General features: G+C 37.5%; 1 protein-coding gene across 5 annotated transcripts in view; it reads right to left on the bottom strand.

The window, feature by feature from the left end:
* Positions 1-3,629: 3,629 nt before the first annotated feature.
* Positions 3,630-20,735, bottom strand: part of Txnl1 (thioredoxin like 1) — a 28,566-nt gene continuing 11,460 nt past the window's right edge. The window contains exons 4-10 of one of the 5 annotated variants that reach the window (XR_009058288.1): positions 20,552-20,674; positions 18,692-18,761; positions 17,190-17,362; positions 14,743-14,847; positions 9,677-9,739; positions 8,410-9,235; positions 3,630-6,929 (exon numbers count right to left, since the gene is read on the bottom strand). Coding sequence is in view for 3 of the 5 variants with exons in the window: in XM_057788468.1 (XP_057644451.1) it covers positions 9,647-9,739; positions 14,743-14,847; positions 17,190-17,362; positions 18,692-18,761; positions 20,552-20,674 (564 nt within the window). In the remaining 2 variants the exon portion in view is untranslated. The other 4 variants (XR_009058289.1, XM_057788471.1, XM_057788470.1 and 1 more) reach the window with 4 other exon arrangements.

Below are 20,735 nucleotides of genomic sequence, written 5' to 3'. Positions count from 1 at the left end.
GTCACCAGCAGGCCTGGTTACACTTCTGCCAATCTGGAGCTGCCGTGTGCCAGCAAAACCACACATGTTCACATTGGTTCCATCTCTCAGTCAGTGCTGCCATGGGGCGAGGACTACTCACCTGTCACAAAGCCTTCGACTCCACAGTACTGCCTTCTGATGACACAGGAACCCCTACCTGCCCTTACCCACACTGTGTCCCATACTGTGGCAATGCAGGCACAACTCTTTGTGGACCTGCTGTGTCCCAGTGCTGCCATGCAACAGCATGGCCATGCCGGTTCCCATGCATGACAGATGCATCCAGTGCCTGCAGGCAGCCGTGTGGATACCCGTGTTCCCAGGCCTGCTAGTCCCAGCACCATGGTGCAGGAGTGCAGCTCACCTGTCATGTCCAGGCCACCCTGGTGGCAGAGGCACATCTGTTTGCATGTCTGCAGGGTCACAGTGCCACTGTATGGCAGCACAGTGCACCTGTTTCCTTGCTATCTACGCCCCTGAGTCTCTGGCCAGATAACGAATGTTACGTGTTTCCCATTCCGTAGAGCTACCACATAGCGGGGTAGGAATGCCCGTTAGCAAACACACCATGTTCCACTGCTGCCATGCTGTGATGCTGGAACACGTTTGCACATCTGCTACATCCCACCATGTAGTAGTGTGAGCATCCACATTCAAGCACATGCCGTGGTCCAATGTCAACATGTGGTGGCAGGACACTCCTGCTTCTGTGCCTGCCATTTCACAGGCTGCCGAGCCTGCCAAGTGGCATTGTGTGCCTACTGCGTCCGAGGGTCGTCACACGGTGGCCTGAATGCTCGCTAGTAGCTGCTGCACCCCAGTGCCACCACCCAATGGCACAGTATGCCTACTTTTGCACCCACCGTGTTCCAGCACCAACACATGGGCAGACCTGTCTACGTGGGTGTGAAGTCTGGAGTGGCACATGGTGCACCCACACCGGCTTGTACCCATGCAGTCTTCCAGTGCCACCACATGGTAGTGCTGGCTTTCCTTCTGGGAATCCTGTGGTGTAGCACAAATAGTAAAAACCCAGAGACAGATACTGGGGTTCAACCTGAAGATCAGAAAAGTAAAAGCAGCCAAGCCACTAAAGAGCTCTTACCTCTTCGAAATCTTCAGACTAAAAGAGAGCAAATTCCTGTCTCACTCCGCCTTATAGTCCTCTCTAGTGCTTGGATTAAAGGTGTGCACCACCACCACCCGGCCTCTCTGGGTAACTAGTGTGGCTGCTGGGATTAAAGGTGTGTGCCACCACTGCCTGGCCTGTGTGGCTGACTAGTGTGACTGCTTTGCACTGACCTTCAGGCAAGCTTTATTTATTAAACTACAAATGAATTATCACTACACTGTGGTCTCACTGGCCTGGCCCTGGTGGCATGGGCACATTTGTTTGTACCCTTGCAAGGTCCCAGGGCTGCACGGGGCAGCTTAGGCACACCTGCCCATGTATATACAATGTCCAAGTAGCATCACATGGTAGTATAGCAATTTTGTTTGTTTGTTTTTTGGAGACAGGGTTTCTCTGTAGCTTTGGATCCTGTCCTGGAACTAGCTCTTGTAGACCAGGATGGCCTCGAACTCACAGAGATCTGCCTGCCTCTGCCTCCCGAGTGCTGGAATTAAAGGCATGTGCCACCACCGCCCGACTAGTATAGCAATTTTTTGACAACTACCATGTTCAACACTGCCATAGACATGCCTGTTTGCATGCCTGTGACATGCATGCCATGTCTGTCAGCATGAGGTAGCACAGGTTCTGTTTGCATGCTTGTCATGTCCCAGAGCAAGCAGGCAGCTTGGGTTAGGCCTGTCCTAGTGCTTGCCATGTCAGTGTTATCAAATGGTAGGATGGCCATGTCTGTTGACACATCTGCTATCCACATATGTGAAGGTGCAGGCATGCATGTCTGAGTACTTGATATGTCCCAGAACCACCACACCATGGTTCAGCATCCCTGCTCATGTCCCAGCACCACAGTGTGATGGTATGGGCACTTATTCATGTGCCTGCCATACACCAATGTTGCCATATGGTTGCATGTTCCCATTCTTGCAACGTACCAGCCCTGGGGCATGACACTCCTGTTCGCTTATCTGCCATGTAGTGCTGCCCTGTGATGGCACAGATGCACACTTTGTGACTGACACATCCCAGAGATGCTACCTGGTGACACGCATGTGCCTTTCCCCACTACACAACACACCTTTGTGCATCCGTGCTGTCATTGCGCAATAGTTAGCTTTTCTATTGTTGTAAAAGATAACATGACCAAAACAACTTAAGAGAAACCATTTAACTGGGGACTTGCTCAGTTTCAGGGAGTGAATCCATGAATATTAAGGTGGGGAGCATGCGAAAGGCAGGCAGGCATGGTATTGGAGCAGCAGCTAAGAGCTTCTGTCCCACAAGCCAGAGGCAAGTGCTCTTGAAAACCCAACCCCAGAGACATTCCTCCTCCAATAAGGCCACACCTCCTAATACTTCCCAAACAGTTCACCAGCTGGGGAGGAAGCATTCAAATGCACGAGCCTGTGGGTGCCAAGCTCACTCAGGCATCCCACCTAGGAAGGGCATAGACAAAAACTCTGAAGATAAAAGGAATAAATGGTGTCACCTAGTGAGCACTGACATTTTCCATTTTAGTCTAATGCTTCTGAATCATTCAGAAAGTGAACTTTTGCCTGAACGGTGGGGGCGCACGTCTTAAATCCCAGTACTTGGGAGGCAGAGGAAGGCAGATCTCTGTGAGTTCGAGGCCAACCTGGTCTCCAAGACCTCCAGGACAGCCAGAGAAACCCTGTCTTGGGGAGAAAATTTTTTTTTCTTCTTTCTGTATCCTTTCTAAGCATGCTTTAATACTTTGTGTCCCCAAAGATTTCTGGCACCCTTACTTTCTCTAAAGCCCCCCCCCACCCAACACACACACAGCTGCTTGTGTCTGACCTCCACGTCATCCTGCACAGCTTTTCTAATGCTCTACTCTCTAGTAGTTAGTGAGTTCACTGTCCTGGGCTTGTTCTAAATTCTAATAAAATTGTCCTTGAGCATAAAATTGAGGCCATTCTTTTTTTTTTTTTTTTTTTTTTTTTGGTTTTTCAAGACAGGGTTTCTCTGTGGTTTTGGAGCCTGTCCTGGAACTAGCTCTTGTAGACCAGGCTGGTCTCGAACTCACAAAGATCCGCCTGCCTCTGCCTCCCAAGTGCTGGGATTAAAGGCGTGCGCCACCACCGCCCGGCTGAGGCCATTCTTAAATTCTCTTGTTAATGAAACCACCAATATATTTCAAACTTGCCATGATTTATGACTTTGCTCTGTAAAACTTCATGAAACATTAAAAAAGCATCTGCATAGAAACAGAGTTTGAGGAAACTTAAATGTGTTCCTAGGCCATGGTCACTAAAGAAGTATCTCCAAAATCAACTTTTACTTCCTTTACAAAATGTATTTTATGCCAGGGGTGTTTGTGCACGCCTTTAATCCCAGCACTCGGGAGGCAGAAGCAGGAGGATCTCTTTGAGTTTGAGGCCAGCCTGGTTTACATAGTTAAGTTCCAGGACAGCCTTACTTAGTGAGACCCTGTCTCAAATAAATAAACAAACAAATATAAATATTAAAAATGTATTTTATTAATGACACTAAAAACGTCCAGAGGAATTCCAATCCCCCTGGTTCAGTATTTCTCAAACATGCTAACCAAATGAGGCGAAGAGACAATTAAGACATTGAAATGTTCATATGTAAGGACTTAAGAAACCACAGACAACAGAGTAATTTTCTTTGGTGTAATAAAGAAACCAAAGGTATTGACTGATATTGATTCAAATAAGGTACATACCAGGAACCTTATAATTAAATTATTAGATAAAACTAAAGTGATGTAACCCTTTGTTCTTCCTGGTGAAAATTCATACAATCTCAAAAGCCCACACCAGTTCCAGTTAGCTGTCTGTACCTCTTACTTCCAGATCAGAGGTAACCAGGCATTCCACTACTGCTCCAGAACATGCTTGCTTGCTCTCCAACATAAGGGTCGCAGACTCATCCTCTGAAACTGTTAAGCCCCAATGAACTCTTCTATAACACCCTTGACCAGGGATATTCACAGCAAAAGATAGGTAACTAAGACGAATACACATATACTTGTATGTATATATAAAATACAACCTGCCAAGCCCATTTAGTGTTGCTCAGATTATGTATTTAAGGATTGACCACTTGGGATTGTGTTATTGGGCTTGACCAATCCTAAGTGGTCAATCCTAAACACATATAAACACACAAAAAAAGCTTTTCCCTGAATAAGACTGATTCTTAGTAGCTTTTCTTTTAGATATGGGGCCTTACAAAATTTCCTCACCTCCTTTTGGCATGCCAACTGGTACAGGTCTTGTTCATGTTACCATATTGTTAAGATCTGATGGGTGTAAATCTGTCATATATAGACGACTGCATCTCCTGGCCTACATTGTGGTCCCCAGACTCTCAATATAAACATAAGAACTAATGATAGCCATGAATGAAATGTTTGGATTAAATGTACACTCATAGCAAAAACTATGAATACCACAAAAAAAGCCTTATACATCTTTAATCATTTAGACAAACATGGCTGGTAGACAGCTAAGTGACTACCTCCATCCAATACATTCATATACAAGAGGGGGCATTTGGTCCCTGACAGCCAGACAGTCAAAGCACTTTTATAAAGGGCCAATACGAACACAGTAACAAGTGTTAGTCTTATTCTTAGGTTTCCTCTGACAAAACCTTCCTATGGCACTGTTTCTGCTGAAAGAGTATTTCACTATATGTCTTGATAAGAAAAACAAGATGCATACAAATAGATTGTTTTTAGACAAATATAGTTTGACAAAATATAGCTTGACAAAACAAACTAATATTTGTTTTCTAGAAAACACTAATGTTAAAATAACCAAGGTTACATATTCCTCATGTTCTTTTCTGGAAAACTGTTACATGTAAATATTTTATGTGTGTATACATATATTTACAGGTAACTATATATGTACTGTTTAACAGAAAATAGCATTTTAGCTTGATGTTTTACATGTCAACTACGTGTCTTTATTTATTTATTTTTTTCACTAAGAAAATTTGTGACACATATAGGCTTCCTACTAGCATTCCTCACAATTTACAACTCAAATGACAGAATATCTGTATGCTGCAATAAAGTTACAGAAGTCATATAGCGACAAAAATCTGATGTCTGAACCTTTGCAAATGTGAAACTACTTCTACTTGGTTTTCATTTACACTTGAGATGAGGCACTTCAATGACTACCCAAAAAGGGCAAGTATAAACTAAAACTCTTGATGTTAATCTTGTTCTTCATTCAGGTGTGATTAACTTCAGATGGTTTGCATTATAAACTTTTATTTTTTGTCTTCCTTTTGTTCTAAGTCAACAAGACTGAAATACATAGAATACAAACATCACAGATCGGTTACTGTGCTCACAAATGAACTGAACATTACCCGACAACACAAGTTTCAGAAGAGGGCTACTTCAGCACTAAAACTTCCACAGCTTTACAATAACCGTGTATAAATACATTAGTACTGAAAGGGCAAATCTCGGCACTATTTCTAGATAAGAATGTCCTCAAATGCATTAACTGAATTACAAGTTATAATCTTTTAAAATACTGAATTAAAAGATAAATTCATAGGGCTGGAGCAGCAGCCCTGTAGAGGCCTACACTCAGTTCCCAAGCATCTGTCACTCCTATTCTTGAGGTTTTGATGCTCTTCCAGTCTACATATACGAGAATATACACATAGAGGAGGCCAAATACATTTTGCACACATAAAATAAAAAAACATTAAATTTTCCAATATTTTAGTCTAATGTTCAATTGTAAGGTTAAAAAAACACATAAGAACAAATATTTTGTTTAGCCAGTTTTTTGTAAAAAGATCTTAAAAACCAGTTAGGACGACTCACTTTCAACCTTAAATCGTATTCTGTATCTATGCATTTATAGTGAATGTTTGGTGAATTTAATTAATAAATATTAGATTAGATACTAAATTCCCATTTTCCATAAACTGTATTATATTTTGCCAACTGTCTGAATTCAATATTAATACCTTCATTATTAAAGAAAATATCTGACTCTAACTTTTAGGTTTATACAAAAAGATTAAAATCTTGACATGAGACCAGGTTTGGTGGTACATGCCTACGATCCCAGCCTTTGGGAGGTAGGCACAAAAGGGTATAAATGATGAGGCTAGCCTATGCTATATAGCAAGACTCTCCCCCAAAAACAGAACATTTGTAGACCTGTTAACTACCAGTGATAGCTAAGATTAGCGGCTGTTTATAATTTGAGGAAATTTATAAAGCCTAGATATACCCAAATATCTTTTGATAAAATACAAAGTCAATACTCACTCGAACATGGTTAGTTATTCCAAATCCATGCATCAAAACATTCCACATGTGTAGACACATTTCAAATCCATGTATCAAAACACTCTACATGTGCAGACAGTACTCTTAATTCCTCTAACATTCTATTCTTCTAGAGACAGACTAGGTTGTAGCCAATGGGATTTCAGACACAGCTCTTCTAAAACAAAAAGTCAATATTCAAATAAAAACAAGAGAGAGAATGCATTTATATAGAATGACAAAATTTAAGCTTGGCAAAAGTACTGACTTTTATTATTTACAACTGCATGTATCAAGTTTACAATAGAAACACTAGTGATACCATCTGAACAAAAGCAATGATTTATTGGTAATGGCAACAAATAAAAGATTAACAGTTTCTGAAGAGAATCAAGCAATTATCCAGGAGCTGCAAATCTGACTGCAGTTAAGTCTTCCAGTGTCTTTTGTACCCTAATGACTTTCTCCTTTTTTGCCAACTACCTAGAAAAACAAAATTAAAAAAAAATTATGTACAATTTTTAATGATTCTAAATTATGTTTTAAAATAATACTAACATGGTAATGATTTCAAATGACTTTAGTCCTGGTATTACTTTTTAATCCTTGAACCTTTTCTGCATGCACTGTGCTTGTATTGTGGCAGCAAACTGTGACGCCCCCTCCCCCTAAACACAAGGAATTAAACACATGCAAGCTATTTCCGGTTTCCCATTCTGTTTTAAGTAATATAATTTTTCCAAACCAGGTTGACAGTTTAGAGAAGTTAATAATAATAAAAAAGATGCTATGAGCAAAACATTCTTAGTGTACTAGTTTTAAGCAATTAGAAATCAAACGTCAATTACAAAATCTGTATTTAAAAGAATACATTAAATTCATGTCTTCATGTCAACTGATGGGTTTCTAGGCATTTCCTTCAATGTGTAAACATGAAATAAAAACAGACTGAAAATGATGAATTCTTTTCCAGCTTTTAAAAAAGCCTGGTTGCTAGAAATAGACTGTAAGAAATGTAAAAAAAATAAACCGTGCATCTGAGTGATTAAAAAAAAAAATCTATCTAGTCCTGAAGTCTGTAAAAATACCTGATTCCTATAAATGTAGTGCCCAAAAATAAATAAATGAACAACAAAGCAAAAAGAACCTGGTGTCTACTAGTAAGTCATGAAAACAGGTTCTCTGTTGGTTCTGTGGTCTAGAGTAATTTATCTAAAGAACAGAGTTTATCATTAGTTAATATATTTTCACAGCATAAATATCTCAAAAAATCCCTCTATAATGTACTACATACATACATGTAGTACATATATATATATATGTATATATATATATACATACATACACACATTCATACACATGCATTACTAAAAGTGATTCTGTTCTTAATGGTAATGTCTACAGGTCACTAATACATGTCTGGTCTATAACAGAAAATAGCTAGATCAATGCCATTCATGAAAAAAATATTTAAAAAACTATTTCCATTGAGAATTATTAACCACAGAAAGTAATGTTTTTAATTTTTGTTGTAGTTTGTTTATTCCCCCCAACCAGGAAAAATGTTTCAAGGAATTCCTCTTTGGTCCATGAAAACTATGGTAGACTAGTTCAGAAGTCCAAGGGACAATAGTGTCAAAGAGAAAAGTGGACAAGAGTAAGAAAAACGGGGCTTTAAAATACACCAGAATGCAGGGGAGATGGTACCACCTGTACCATAAGTGAATTTTAGCTGACAGACAATAACAGCATTATTGACCACTATATTACTTAAGAAATGCAAAACATAGAGCTATTAGATTAAGCAAAAGAAAACAATTAATATCATAACAAAATTTTAGAAGATGTGATACAGCAGAAGATGCAAATCTGCATACTGTTTCACAGGGTGACAACTCTCAACTTGCCAATATGTATTCTCTGTAAAAAAAGAAGAAATTCAGCATTCCATGCGGATTCTTACCCCAAACATAAAGCTCTTTCATTCTGTCTTAAGTCTTTATGTTACATCTCAGATAAACCAAAGTCTAGATACATCAAAATTAGATGTTAAAAACTTTCATTCAGTAAAGAATCCATTGGTCTTCCGCATTAGAGTTTTAACCCAGCCTGTTCAGTCCATACATTCTTCAACTGGACTTGAGCTCACATGGGTAAGCATGAGAGAATACAACCACAAAAAGATTTTGTGGCAAATGTTCCAATAAGAAAATTCACAACTTGCAACTAAAACCCAAGGAGTATGTAACACTGCTCTAGTTAGGAAAAAAAAAGTTATATTTACTTTCCAAAATAATTCTCCTATTCCTAAAATATAAAACTTGAAAATGGATAAAAATATTACTCAACTAATTAAGCTTGAAAGCATTTTAAACATAAGTTTTACTCCAAAATTATTTCTTAAAATATTGAACAAAATTAAATAGAAAACAGCAGAAGGTAAAAAAAAAAAACAAAAATAAAACTGCCTTGTGAGCAACATAATATGGTAAGAAAATTAAGGCACCTATTATATTTGCAAGCAAAATAAAGGGCCAACTGAGAGTCATGAGTGGGATGAAATCTGAAGGAAGAGGTGGTTGAGGCAATCTAGGTAACAAGAAGGCTGATCCAGATGCTGAAGCTGAAGAAATCTCGCAGCAACAATTGAGGACATGGGGAGGGTGAGAGTAGGTGACAGACGAGTAATGAAGCAAGGAAGGGGTACAATGAGACAAAGTCTATCTCTATATTACTTCATTAAAAAAGAAAATCTTCCAGTTTTAGTTCATTGAGTTGTATTAAAAAAGCTGAAAAATAAACAAATAGAAATGTTATAAAAATAGCGTATGTGGTAAATGGCCAGTTTAGAAAAGTCTACTTTATAAAAAGTGATAAAAACATGGTCTACTTTTCACATGCACCTTGTTACCTAAGAAGCAAAAGCCCCAATTTTGTCACTTTTGCACAACTGTGCAAAACTTTATATTTTAATATAAAGCAATCTATGTAAAAAGTCTACTTTAGCAAAGAAAATATTTACTCTTAATTAAAATTGCAAGCTTTTCATGCTGTACCATGAAAAATACATTTACAGCAAATAGCCAAGTATGCATGATGCCTTTGAGGGCCAAAACAGACAAATAGAGGGTGTATTCTATTCTAGCAAATCTAAAGTGAACTTACAAAGCTGTAACAACATGCAAAGTCATCTAACGTAGCTATCCACAACCAAGATTTATCCATATTACCTTCGCTTCTGTCAACTTAGTGACGTAAAGGGAGGTCAGAGACATGCTGAAAACTAAAATCATCTACAAAGAACTCACACAGAAGATATACACTGAAAATACTTAAAACTTTCTATTGCATAATTCATTAAATCATTTTACATAGATCTCTCTCCTCACTGTAGAAAAGTTATCAAACCTATCTTCACTGAATATAGGATACACACCATTTATACTTTGAAACTTTAAAAATCATAACATAGATCCTTTTAATATCAGATTAAATTGTCAAAGGAAAGATGGTTGTGAAGGAAAAAACATCACTGGCTGGAAACATGAGGCCACTGTAACTGTCTGTTACACTTATATTGCCTTGAAAAAACACAATCCAGTTACAAACAGGGAGAATGACTGCCGTGACATGGTAATACAGGAGCAGGAAAGTCAAATGCATTACTATTCCAAAGTTAGAATCCAAAACTCACCGAAAGTTAATAACAAACTCTGTAAAAGGACCAAATGAGCCAATCTCACATAAATCCTCCTTTGCTTTTCTGCATTCAAATTATTGTTTCTTAAATATAAAAATAACCCTAAAAGAAAATGAGTGACTGCAAGCAGAGTAAGTCTTACCCAGAAGCAATTAAAGAAGCAATGTAATATTAAAATGCTTAATAGAACCAAGAAAAGCATTCAACTAATTAAAATTTCAATTTTGAAATCAAAGGACTCAAGAGTCCTGTTCTTAAATTCTTATAGCAGTTCCAACAGTGCTGCTAAGGACCCTAAAGCTGTTCTTTGAGGACATCTGTGAAGTCAAAACCACCTACGGAATAATACTAAGCATTTATTTACTTGTTAAATTCTCTTTCTCTTTCAAATACATATTTTGTTTTCAATGGAAACATGGGCTGAGTACAAAAACAGATATTACCATAAGAACTCTATTAGGCTAGTAAAGAAATTCATAAAAACATAAAGCTGTACTTCTCTTATTAAGTGGTTTTTCATTTCGAAAAGGGGTTTGAGTTTTTAAATTTTATTTTAAGTGTATAAGCGTTTTGCCTGTATGTATATAGGTGGAAGGTGTGTGTGCCTGAAGTCAGCAGAGATCAGAAGAGGATGTCTGAAGCCCTGGAACTGAGTTCTAGACAGGTGAGCCACCAAATCGAATCCTTTATGAGAGCAACAAGCACTCTTAACTACTAAACTGCCTTTCTGTGTCATGGAGAGTGTGCATTTCATTAGAAATATCACTCCTAATTTATAATGAATTTATTAATTATAGTTTTTGTTAAATTCCCAGTCTATTTTTGTTAAGGTCCCATACTGGTAGAAATCACACTCTCTCAACCAAACTTGCAGGAAAGCGGTTGGACCTAGAAAAGATTCTGAGTGAAGTAACCCAGATCCAGAAAGACACACACTGTGCTGCCTGTTCTCTCTCACCTGTGGTTCCTACACCAATCTTCAGATGTGAGTGTACAACATGGAGTGTCACAGAAACAAGTATAAAGGGACCATGGGGTGGAGGTGGGGCCTGAGGGGGAAGGTGATATGAAGTGGGAAATGGGAAGGCGCTCCAAACAGGGAGGCGGGAGACCAATTCCAACGTGGTTTGATAATCAAGGAATCATATTTTATATTTGCCTAAAATTATACAAAATGTATCTTAGCATACACACACATCTTAAAAGAAGTTAAGCTACTTGCACTAACAATGCTCCCAACAAGAACCACAGACTAACAAAAATCTCAGTACCAGACTCAAGAAACCTTTGAAGGCTTCGTCAGTCTAGTCCAAATGACTACCAAAACCAAACAGATTACCAATGTGGCCCTTGGATATCTCTCTGGGGTTGAAGGTCAGACCCTATTGCTGAAAACTACACATTGAGGATACATGACTCAAATGACTTGAGCTGGATCTGACCTGAAAGCCTCTTCCTGTGGTCTAACATTCATGATTCCAGAAAATACTATGAAAACTATCAGAGGAAGGAAGCAATTAATTAGCCCTATATAGCTGCAACACCTATGAACCACAACAAGTACCACATGGCAAGAAATGCATACAAGTGCAAGAAGTGGCATTCACATGTTGGTTGCAACCAAGAACTGTCAGCTTCCCAGGGCTGTGAGGTCACGGATCTTAGAAAAACAAATCTATTACTGACATTTGTTAGATCAGCATAATCCTACCCACATTCCAAACCTTATCCTTATATCCTCATGTAAGTGTGGCCACCACATCTCACTAAAGTTTTTTCTTACATAAAAAGAAAACGAACACAATGCAGAGATCAAGGGATCATGGGGAGCCTGCTCCAGTGGATATGTCTACATCAGAGCTCCTGAATCTCTAGTTGAGGGAACAATGTGGAAGAGGGGGGAAAGAAAGATTCTAAGAGACACTGTTGCAAGTTGGATAAAATGGTATCCTAAAAAATGCTATATAAACAAATGGTATCCTAAAAAATGCTATATAAACAACACGGGAACAATAGCAAAAATCAATGGGCCTTTTAATGTCGATGGATCCAACTCACAGACAAAGCACTACAGGGAACTATTGACTTCTCGCAGAAGAAAACTTGGCTTCTCCCACAGATGAGTTGGCTGTTGCATGCTGAGTGGTCAGGTTTAAAACCACATACACGCAAAGAACAAAAATGGTACAGCTGGTTGTAAAAAAAAAAATAGTAATAATACATGAGTATGTAATAATAAATAATAATAAAAGAGGCTATCAAATTGAGATTGAGTGTTTGTAAGAGAAGCCTGAGGGAGGGTTTTTTGCCAATAGACTTAAAAATAGGAGGGGCCTGAAGGAGTCAAGGAGGAAAGTGATATAATTCTCTTTTACTTAAAAACATTAAAAATATTGTTAATATATAATGGACTTATTAACTATAATTTAAAGTTTTTCCAATTTCACTTTTTCTTTCTGAATCTCACTCTGAAACCTAGGAGGCCTCAAACTTGATAGCAACCATAGTACCTCAACTTTCCAAGAGCTGAAATAACAATTATGATCAACTCTACCAAGATTCTCAGGTCAATTTCAATTAAATAAATGTTAATAAAACTCTTCTTGATCCTCAATCACCTCTCATATTTTAAATGATACCTAATACTGAAACGTTTAAGAACTTCTACTTTTAATGTAAAATGAATTTAAAAAATAAATTAAAAAAGAACTGCTACTTTTTCATGATTTAAATAAGGTGGAAAAGGTAAAGTAAACAAATAATATAAAACAAATACTCCTAAGCAAGTGCACCTCCTAAAAGCAGCTTTGGTAGTCAATGAGAACAGACCAAGTGACAGTTAATAAGGCAAACCAGAAAGATTACAACTGAATAGCTGACTGGTAACAATGCAGAAGCGAATGTTACTTCTGTTAAAACAAGTTGAGTAAACATAAGCTGAAAGTACAATAGGATACTGACACAAAACTTAATGACAGGAAGACATTAACCTGGCTTACAGTAACAAATCTTACAAAAGAATTAAGCTGGTAACAAACTGTAACAAACAGTTAAAACCAATGCCAATGGAATTTGATTCAAGCCAGAAAAGCAGACAGCCAAACCATCTCTGCTGCCCACACATTTTCACTGGAAAATAAATCCTATAGGGTAAAAATAAGGCTGCTTGATACCTGCTTCTTCTGACCAAGCATTATGCACATACTAAACACCTGGGTACATCATCATTCCTACAGCTCCCAGAACTTAATTATGCTATGAGATAGTAAGAGTGACTGAAAACTAACCAGCAAAAATATGTATTATCCAAGCTTTCCTTTTTTTTTGTTAACCCAACATGTATCTCACAGAACCAACCACTATTAAACAATTTAACTAATTTTCTATAATTAAATCAGGTCTGCAGATACCATCAAAAAAAGAAAGAGTTTTTAGGATCTTCTAATTCCATAAAACAATTCCTTGTATGCTGGGAACTTCCTCCTCCATGAACCGGCAGTCCTAAGGAAACTCATCCCTGGTAATCAGCTCAAGTCCTAAACCACTGGCCAAGTGCAGTCAGCCATTCTCATTGTGGACAATGTTTCCTGTGCGGTCACACATTTCCTCGTATACAGCTGTAGGTTATATACAGCTGTAGGTTGTATACAGCTGTAGGTTGTATACAGCTGTAGGTTGTATACTGCTGTAGGTTGTATACTGCTGTAGGTTGTATACTGCTGTAGGTTGTATACTGCTGTAGGTTGTATACAGCTGTAGGTTGTATACAGCTGTAGGTTGTATACTGCTGTAGGTTGTATACTGCTGTAGGTTGGCATGAAGACAGCTTTTAGGAGCACCTCATGATCTTGTTTTGTGTATTTAAGAGCCACCCACACAACTGCTACTAGTAAGAAGCTGCCCCAGAAAGCATGAGAACAGGCCGACCTTGCTCCCCAAAGTCCTGGATACCTGGTAAGTTCCATGGAAACCTTCAGGGCTGCATGTTACATAATCACTTTAAATGTATTTGCTTAAATGTGTCCTTTGTTTTGTTTTGTTTTCAAGACAAGGTTTCTCTGTGTAATTGTCTTAGCTGTCCTGGAACTCACTACGTAGACCAGGTTGGCCTCCAATTCACTCAGATCTGCCTGCCTCTGCCTCCCAAGTGCTGGGATTAAAGGCAAGTGCCACCACTGCCTGTCTGTAATGTGTCATTTCAAGACACATACAATGCTTGGAAAATTATAACATATCCATATGTTAAAATTATTCAAGTCATTGTAAATACATTTTCATTTTTTGTCAGCTGAATTCTTAAACATCTTACTATGCCTTTCAAGCAATAATTTAATTATAATTTCCCTATTATTCCTAAGCATGATTGTAATCAGACTATTAATTTTACTCAGATATCATTCATTAACATTCTATCAATTTAGAGTTATATTTACTGAAGATTTCTTTTAGTTAAATATTTCAACATGTAGCATTCACTTAACCTTCCATGAGAGTTTTGAATCTTTATGTTTAAAAGCAATGACAAATAAAATATAAGAAATTATTCCTTTGAAACTGTATTTGTATTTTCCTTAAGTATCATTTGAACAAACTTACTCGTTTGAAGTCATTCATATTTGTTGCCTGCACTGGAGTACCAATGAAAGTAAAATATGAAATTCTCGTTGTCTCTTCTTCACCTTGATTAGACTGAACGAATAGCTACAAAAAAACAAATCACATTTATAATTTTTAATTACAATCTATTTTTAATGAGCATGCTTTAGATTTAATTTGCTTTCTTAATAAAAGTACCTTCCACCTCTGTAAGGATTAATCAAAACTTCATAACACTTACACTAGTGTTCCTAAAAAAACTGCCCATTCCCTGTCTATACTGCAAATCTCACCTTTTCTAGAAATGCCCTGGCAAGACGCCCACATACGGAAGTTCACAGCAATTTAATGTGATGGTATAGAGAAGTCATAATTAAATCCTTTACAGAGAACACTGAAAAAAGTGTGAAATGCATGATTACAATGGGTAGACTGCTGTTGATAATTTATTAAAATCAGAGTCTTTCAACTATGGAAAATCTCTGTAGTTGTATTCTTTCTAATATTCATGCACCCATTCTATTTCCTTGAACACAAGAAGAAATGATAGTGGAAATCTGTTTGTAAGGCTATGCTCTGCCCTTTGATGTGTTTGAAAGCCTGACTCTAAATTCTTTTATTTTAAAATTTCCCTCAGTATATAAAGAATAGAAACATTATTTATATTGGATTTTGAAAAACAATCCTCCATTACAAAAATACAATAATGTAAAAATGTTCTCTGTTTAAAAATATTGTCTCTCACTGGACAGCAAGCACAGGGCCTGCATGAATCTGCACTAGGTCCTCTGCATTATGTATCATAGCTGAGGTTTAGTGTTTTTATGGATGAGTGAGTGAACAAGTAGGTCTAATACTTATGCCTTTTCTTGGGTTCTTTTCCTTCTGTTGATTTTTCCTGTTCAACTTGGTTTGCTCTTTCTGTTTGTTTGGTTTTTTTTGAGACAGGGTTTCTCTGTGTAGCCCTAAGTGTCCTAAAACTCGCTTTGTAGACAAGGCTCACCTTGAACTCACAGAGATCTGCCTACCTCTGCCTCCCAAGTGCTGGGATTAAAGGCACTGCCTGGTGCCTGAACAACTTAGACATGATGGGTTTTGTTTCACCTTATTATATTCTATTTTGTTATGTTTTGTTGTTATCTCTTAGAAGCGTGTTCTTTTCTAATGAGGGACAGAAAGAGGGAGGATCCAGGTAAGAAGGGAGATGGGAAGGAATTGTGAGGAGTAGAGGGAGGGGAAACTGTAATCGGGATATATTGTATAAGGAAAAAAAATATCTTCAATAACAGGAAAAAATGTTGTCTCTCTTCACTTGGATAACCAATGTTATTACTTCTAAAACATTACTTATCAATTTTATTGTTTTCATAGGCAACCCTAGACTCCTTTCAAAGAGTTTATCTAATCAATTTAAATATAGTAAGTACAATATTAAAATCAGTCCCCAGTTTACTTATATTTGCTTTTTAAACACAAACATTCCTGTTTATTTTGTTTATACTTATTATTTTTAAAATCTATTTTGATTAAACTGATCAAAACTATTACTTTAACTCAATGTTCATCATCACAAAAGTGATAGGTATGTCTTATGTGTCTTTACTTAGATCACTGACTAGATGTCTGGATAGAATGCAGTGTCTTGAGCAACAGTGTTCTACTATTATGTGACCTTTAAAACTTCATTTAGACAAAATGTCTCAGGTAATTAAAGCTCAGCTTGTTCACACAGCTTTATACGATCACAGAAACCGCCCATGTCCATTGAAACCCTCCTGAAAAGAAGTTAGTATTCTCTGATTATCCCTCGATACAAAGGCATCACATCAGTCTGGCACCGCTTGAGTCAGAGCTCTCTGGCTGAGCTCTCTTTTCATTCCACTTAAAACCATCTCTGGCAGTGTCCAACATCCAGATACACCTTAGCTGTGTCTTAAAATGTAAGACCATCTTTGCAAAAGGTCATTTTTAGCTGGACATAGTGGCTCATGCCTACAATTTCAGAATTTGGAAGGCTGAGACAGAAGAACTGTTGTGAGTTCCAAGCCAGCGCAGGCTTTATAGTACATTTCAGGCCAAAGTGGGCTAGAGTGAGATTCTGTCTCAAAAAGAAAAACAAACAAAAAAACCCAAACCAAAACAACAACAACAACAAATCCTTTTTTAAAAGCCAGCTTTAGTAATACTATAGTAACTACACTGAAAGACTACAATTTGAAAAATTAAACAGAATTTTTACACAGGTACTAACACTTATCACCAATTGAGATAAAGTAATCATAAATATCTCCAGCTTAAACAAACAGACAAATTCCATGAATCATCCTCCATTCCTCAAATTTACTGGACAAACTTACTTTAAATGATCATTTAGAATCACATAGGACACAGAAGACAGCCCTGCTGTTCACCAACTAGAGGAAGATATATTAATGAAATACACTCACAGTTACACTGTTAACATTCTGAAATTTAACATAACGAAGAGGAACAATGCCATCTTCTTTAATGTCATCTTCTGTCAGTTCCAGAGCTTGAGTTGGCTCACTCCTTTCTGCCTCCTCAAAATCCATAGATCGGGGTAGGTTGATAAAAATTTTTACGTATTTAGGACCTTGACCTATAAAAAGGTTTAAAGAAAGAACTGAAGTGCTAAAACTACAAACACACTATATTTTCCTGTATCATCAATGCATCTTATACAGAACCTGTGTAGGGCCACATATATATTGACACACAACAACATACACAACTTCAAAACCCTCTACTAAAAGTTCTAAAAATCTGAATATTGACAGTCAATCTTTTTCCTCTAATACTCATTTGCTGGTATCTTCTTAGCCCAGTTTCATTCTACATTAGGAATATCTGCTAAATATTAGGAATAAACACACACACACACACACACACACACACACACAAGTATACACATGTGTTCATACATAAACAAGTTTCTGCCCTCAGTGCCAAAAACCACACTATGAGCTGGATGTGGTGGGGCATGCCTTTAATCCCTGCACTTCGGAGGCATAGGCAGGCAGATGTACATAGCAAGCTCCAGGTCAGCTAGGGCTACATGGTGAGATTCTGTCTTAAAACAGAAAGAAAAGTTATACTATAATAAATACAACATTATCAGTGAGGAGCTATATGGAAGGTGGCAATGCATTTTGATAGTATATGCAGGTGAACAACCTTTTATAAAATAAACAACATACTAAGTTTTATGGTTGCCAACAACTGGCATATTTTGTTACCCACGAGGAAAATATCATTAGCATTAACACTGATCCAAAAAGAAATTTATCATAAATTAGCATATCTTACTTTTCTTAGATATTAGATAAGGAATATGCCCATTTTAGACCACTTAACTCCTTCACTGCCAGTATATGACTTAAAACTCAGATATGTGGCTGATTTTATCATACTAATTTCCATAGAATTTATCTACCAAGTACTTCATAAAATTTTATTATTGAAAACTTATTAACATAAGAAAGTATATAAAAACAAACAAGTAGACATTATTAAACAAAGCCTTGGCCAGGCATGGAGGCATATGCCTTTAATCCCAGCACTCAAAAGGCCTGGCCAATCATTATTTTTGATTCTAAAAAAATTACTGTCAAATATCTAGAAATGAGAGGAAGAACCAGTACTCTGTAAATTAAGGGGAAAAAACATTTTTACTTTAATTCTTAATAATTCCACATTACTGGGGGGAGGGGGCAATATGTGGGAGGAGGGGGAGGGAAATGGGAAACGGGGAGCAGTTGGAAATTTTAAGTAAAAAGAATAAAAAAAAAATAATTCCACATTACTTGGCCATTTATAATCTTCAATGAGCACATGGAAGAACGACCTCTATTTTAAAAAAGTTTTAAATGTAAGCTTACAGGCTTAACAAGATAGAAAGTCAGTTTTTAATTAACAGTCCTTTACTCACCATTATCTGGTCCTTGAAATTTCATGGAATACAGCTTAACAGGTTGGTTGAATGCCACAGTAATAAGTAGCTGTGAGGGAAACAGTTTCAGCACAAAATAACTTGTCAACACCATGAATAATAAAAAAAAAGGCTAAGGGGAGCTAAAATAAAGGTGGCACAAATCTAGTTCATCTAACAAAACCATTGCAATAAAGAGATTCTGTATGCTGAAATTAACTTCATTAGTTTGACAGTTAAGAACAGCCACTATCAATTACTTATGTAAAGAATGGCAGAAAAAAAATAATTTAGGTAAAGGAACCTAAGATCTAGATCTGGGGCTGGAGAGAGCACTGACTGCTTCTCCAGAGGACCGACATTCAAGTCTCACACCCACACAGTTGCTCACAGGCATCTGTAACTCCAGTCCCAGGGATCCAACACCCTCTTCTTGCACCTCCAAGGGCACCAGGCATAATGTGATGCAAAGACATGAATGCAGATAAGACACCCATTTGCATAAGATAAGTATTTAAAAAAAAAAACCCTAAGATCTTGTGACCTACAAACTGGCAAGTAACGTACATTCCCACAAATGAAACAAAGTTCACAAATAAAATAAACGTAGTTCTTAAATTTTAATATGTAACACATTTTTTTTCTAGTGTGTCAAATACTTAGTCATATCACGTGACTACTGAAAGGTAATGCAGTCATGCAGAAAGATGGACCCTCACATGGACTATGATCTAAAATTCACAAAGCAGGACTCTTGGGACCAGGAATGTGGCTCAGTGTACACAATGCTCTGAAGTGGTGGAGGGAAGAAAGGCCTCCACAAACTTCATCCTAAATTTCTCTAGAAGGCCACATAAGGAACTAAGACACCAATGCTGTCTAGATTCTCTCAGAAGCTCTAAGTTGTCCATAAAGTTTCTTTTCATCCAAAACTGTTTACTGCTAAACTCCTACTTGTAAGAAAGACTTCCCTTAACATAAGATTTCAGCAAAGCTGTAAGACAATGCTACATTCTACACTATCATGTTTTTAGGCCACTATACACAGGAATACGGTATGAATCATAGTTCTGAAGCTGTAATAAAAGTAACCCTAGATAGAAGAAAGGGTTTAGACTTATTTCAAAACTATATTAAGGTCTAAGAAAACAGCTAGACTACTTCCTCTGGTTACACAACTTACTTTTTATACTTGACTTATTAATAATGTGTCCAAACAGCAAGCATGACATGTGCAAGGAGCTGAAATGCTGGGAAAAAGCAGGTGAGAGGGAAAGCTAGAAAGAATAGGTCAGCAAGACATCCAAAAGATGCCAGCAAAGAGTCATTAACTCTTACAAGAAGATGCAACAAACATGCAGACTTAAGACTTTACAAACTTTGGTGTCCGAGTAGAAGAGAAAAACTTCCGACACAGTGGAATAGGGAGTAAATTAAGGAAAGCAACACCCAGAAGATAAAGATGACGTGATAGGTGGTTACCCTTCTTTCTGTGTGGCAAAAGCAACACAGGGGAAAGAAGAAAACAGTGTTTTTATCTGGGACTAAGCAGACAGTCTTCTACGGGAAGGCTTATCTAGCCAACCGCTACTGCTCAGACACAAACTATCTGGTTAGGAAAAATACAGAAAGCAGTTCTTAAAAAACGATCAAGTGATGGTGGTAATCTAAGCAGCAGTGGGGCCAACCATGAGCGCTCAATGTTCTTCAGAGCACAAAGGACCTCACACAGACAGGAGACGGATCTGGACAGTGACGGGATAGGAGTCAGAGGGATACAGTCATTAGGAGAACACTACAGAGAAACAAGAGCACGGAGAATGACAGTGCCTAACAGCTTTAACATAGGCACCCAATTACCTGCTCATCACAGTCAGATTCCAAGAAGGACATGTCTTTTCGTAAACAGTTGTCAAAGCCATGCTCATCACTTTCATTAAGACATTCACAACCAGCTTTGTTAATAAAAGGCATTAAATCCATCTGAAACAAAAGAAATAAAAAACTTAGGCAAAGCACTTAGCTTTAGCACAAAAATTATAAA

This window comes from Chionomys nivalis, chromosome 14 (genome assembly GCF_950005125.1).
Source record: "Chionomys nivalis chromosome 14, mChiNiv1.1, whole genome shotgun sequence".
Taxonomy (NCBI): Eukaryota; Metazoa; Chordata; class Mammalia; order Rodentia; family Cricetidae; genus Chionomys; species Chionomys nivalis.
The sequence above is the reverse complement of the archived record's forward strand: the minus strand, read 5'-3'. Positions and strand labels throughout refer to the sequence as shown.